The sequence below is a fragment of the Myotis davidii genome, unplaced genomic scaffold (assembly GCF_000327345.1).
Source record: "Myotis davidii unplaced genomic scaffold, ASM32734v1 scaffold198, whole genome shotgun sequence".
Taxonomy (NCBI): domain Eukaryota; kingdom Metazoa; phylum Chordata; class Mammalia; order Chiroptera; family Vespertilionidae; genus Myotis; species Myotis davidii.
Window position 1 is genome coordinate 2,050,287 of NW_006291485.1, and position 1,869 is coordinate 2,052,155.

The 1,869-nt window shown below is 55.6% G+C and overlaps 1 protein-coding gene across 1 annotated transcript in view; it reads right to left on the reverse strand.

The window, feature by feature from the left end:
* REXO1 (REX1, RNA exonuclease 1 homolog) overlaps window positions 1-1,869 on the reverse strand; it is an 18,249-nt gene that overhangs the window by 4,917 nt on the left and 11,463 nt on the right. Inside the window, exons 6-7 of the mRNA XM_015564662.1 lie at window positions 700-831; window positions 487-610 (exon numbers count right to left, since the gene is read on the reverse strand). Of these exons, the coding sequence (XP_015420148.1) occupies window positions 487-610; window positions 700-831 (256 nt within the window). The remainder of the gene's footprint in view (window positions 1-486; window positions 611-699; window positions 832-1,869) is intronic.

Genomic DNA, 1,869 nt, shown 5'->3' on the forward strand with positions numbered 1-1,869 from the left:
CCCCCCCCACCCCCCGCCTTCCTTCCCCAGAGGGTTTTCACCCTCCTAGGGAAAGCATTTAACAGGATATAATGGCCATTTCGAACAGGAGGTGTGGATGGCGGGTTGGGAGGACAGCGGAGAACAGAGCAGGGAAGCACCCATTGATGGCTTAATGCGCCTGGAGAGGCACCGCAACCGTCTTCCCAGGTTAATGCACAGAGCAGGCAGGCGAGCTTTGAAGAGGCAGCCCCATTAGCAGGCGGGAGGCCCCTCGCTGGAGAGATCCCGCTTTCCGAGGAGGAGGGTGGTTAAGAGCGAGAAGAGGCTATTCTGAGGGCACGGGGCCAATGCCAGCTTAGACGGAGCCTGACAGCCGGGGACCTTTTGTCTGAAAATCTTAGCGCTTGGAGCAGCAGAAAGGCCGCCAGGAGGGTCCCTACCACCCTCTGCAGGAGCCACAGGGCCTGACTCTTCTGGAGGCAGCACCTCAGCTGCCCGACTTACTGCTCAGACCAGGCACAGTGCTGGGGACCAGGCCCCGCAGCTTCTTGAGCGTGTTCACAGCCACATTCAGGTAAATGTTCTTGCTGGGGCTTCGGTCGTAGGCCACCTTCTCCTCATTCAGCGCCTAGACACGACACCACTCAGTCCTGGGCACCCCACAGAGGGTCCCCACCCCTCTGCCCGGACCTGGCCCTGCACCCCAGGATCACCCACCTTCTCTATGGCCTCCTGGTTGGAGGGGCAGAACTTGAGACACTCCTCAATGAACAGGTTGAGGTATCGTTGGCGGATGACGGTGGGGACTTTGCCCCCAAACTCTTTTGGGATAATAGGCTTCTTTAAACTCTGGAGGGAACATGGAAACAGTGAGGGCGGCCGCCCCTGCTTGGTCCTCTGACACACTTCTTGGAACCCCTTCCACACAGAGTAGAGCCTGCTGGAATCTGAGCCTTAGTGACCACAGGGGTCATCATGGTCTGGCTGGTGCTAAGAGATGACCACACCAGTGTTGACAAGAGGGAGAGGGCTCATGGCAACTCTGTCTTCTCTCTCTTCTCAATGTTTCTGTGAACCAAAACTACTCTAAAACGTGAAAGACTAGGAGAAAACCAAGATGGCGGCATAGGTAAATAACGGAGATTGCTGCCTTGCACAACCACTTCAAAAATACGACTAAAAGACGGAACGGACATCATCCAGAACCACAGGAAGGCTGACTGAGTGGAAATTCTACAACTGGAAGGAAAGAGAAAAACATACCGAGACTCAGAGGAGGTGCGGTGCGGAAGTAAAATACAGAGGTACAGAGGCGCGTGCGGAGAGGGCTGGCGGCTGAGGACACGGTTGTCTTTTTCAATCAGGAGGGAGTCTCAAGCTCTAAGCTCCAGTTCCAGGCGAGTCTCGGGACCCAGACCCATATGGGAGAAACTGGACTGTCTGGCATCAGTCAGAACTCGAGGGCAACTTTCTCTCAGAGGTGCTTTCAGCAATTGCCGGGACACTGAGAAGCAGGGCCTCTGAGGGCAGGACTGAGAGCAGCCATAACTGCTCACTCCACCCTGTTGATCCCCTGGGACCCCACCCCACCAAAACCTTGCACGGAGGCTTTGCATATGAAAGGCCTGGCCCTTTGCAATCTGATAATTACCTAACAAACTACAGCTGGCCCAAGGCCCCAGGGCAACTTGCATTGTGTCACAGCTGACTCCTGCTGGGTATCCTCAGGCAAAGGCTAGATTAGCACCTCCTTAGAGATTGAGGAGCCAGTGTGCCTGGAGGTCAGAGTGGGACTATCCAGATTACAACTCCTCAGATCCATAAGGGACACACTCAGGGGGCAGACTCAGTGAGCACCAAAGCCCCACTGAAGCAAGTCTTGCCCCA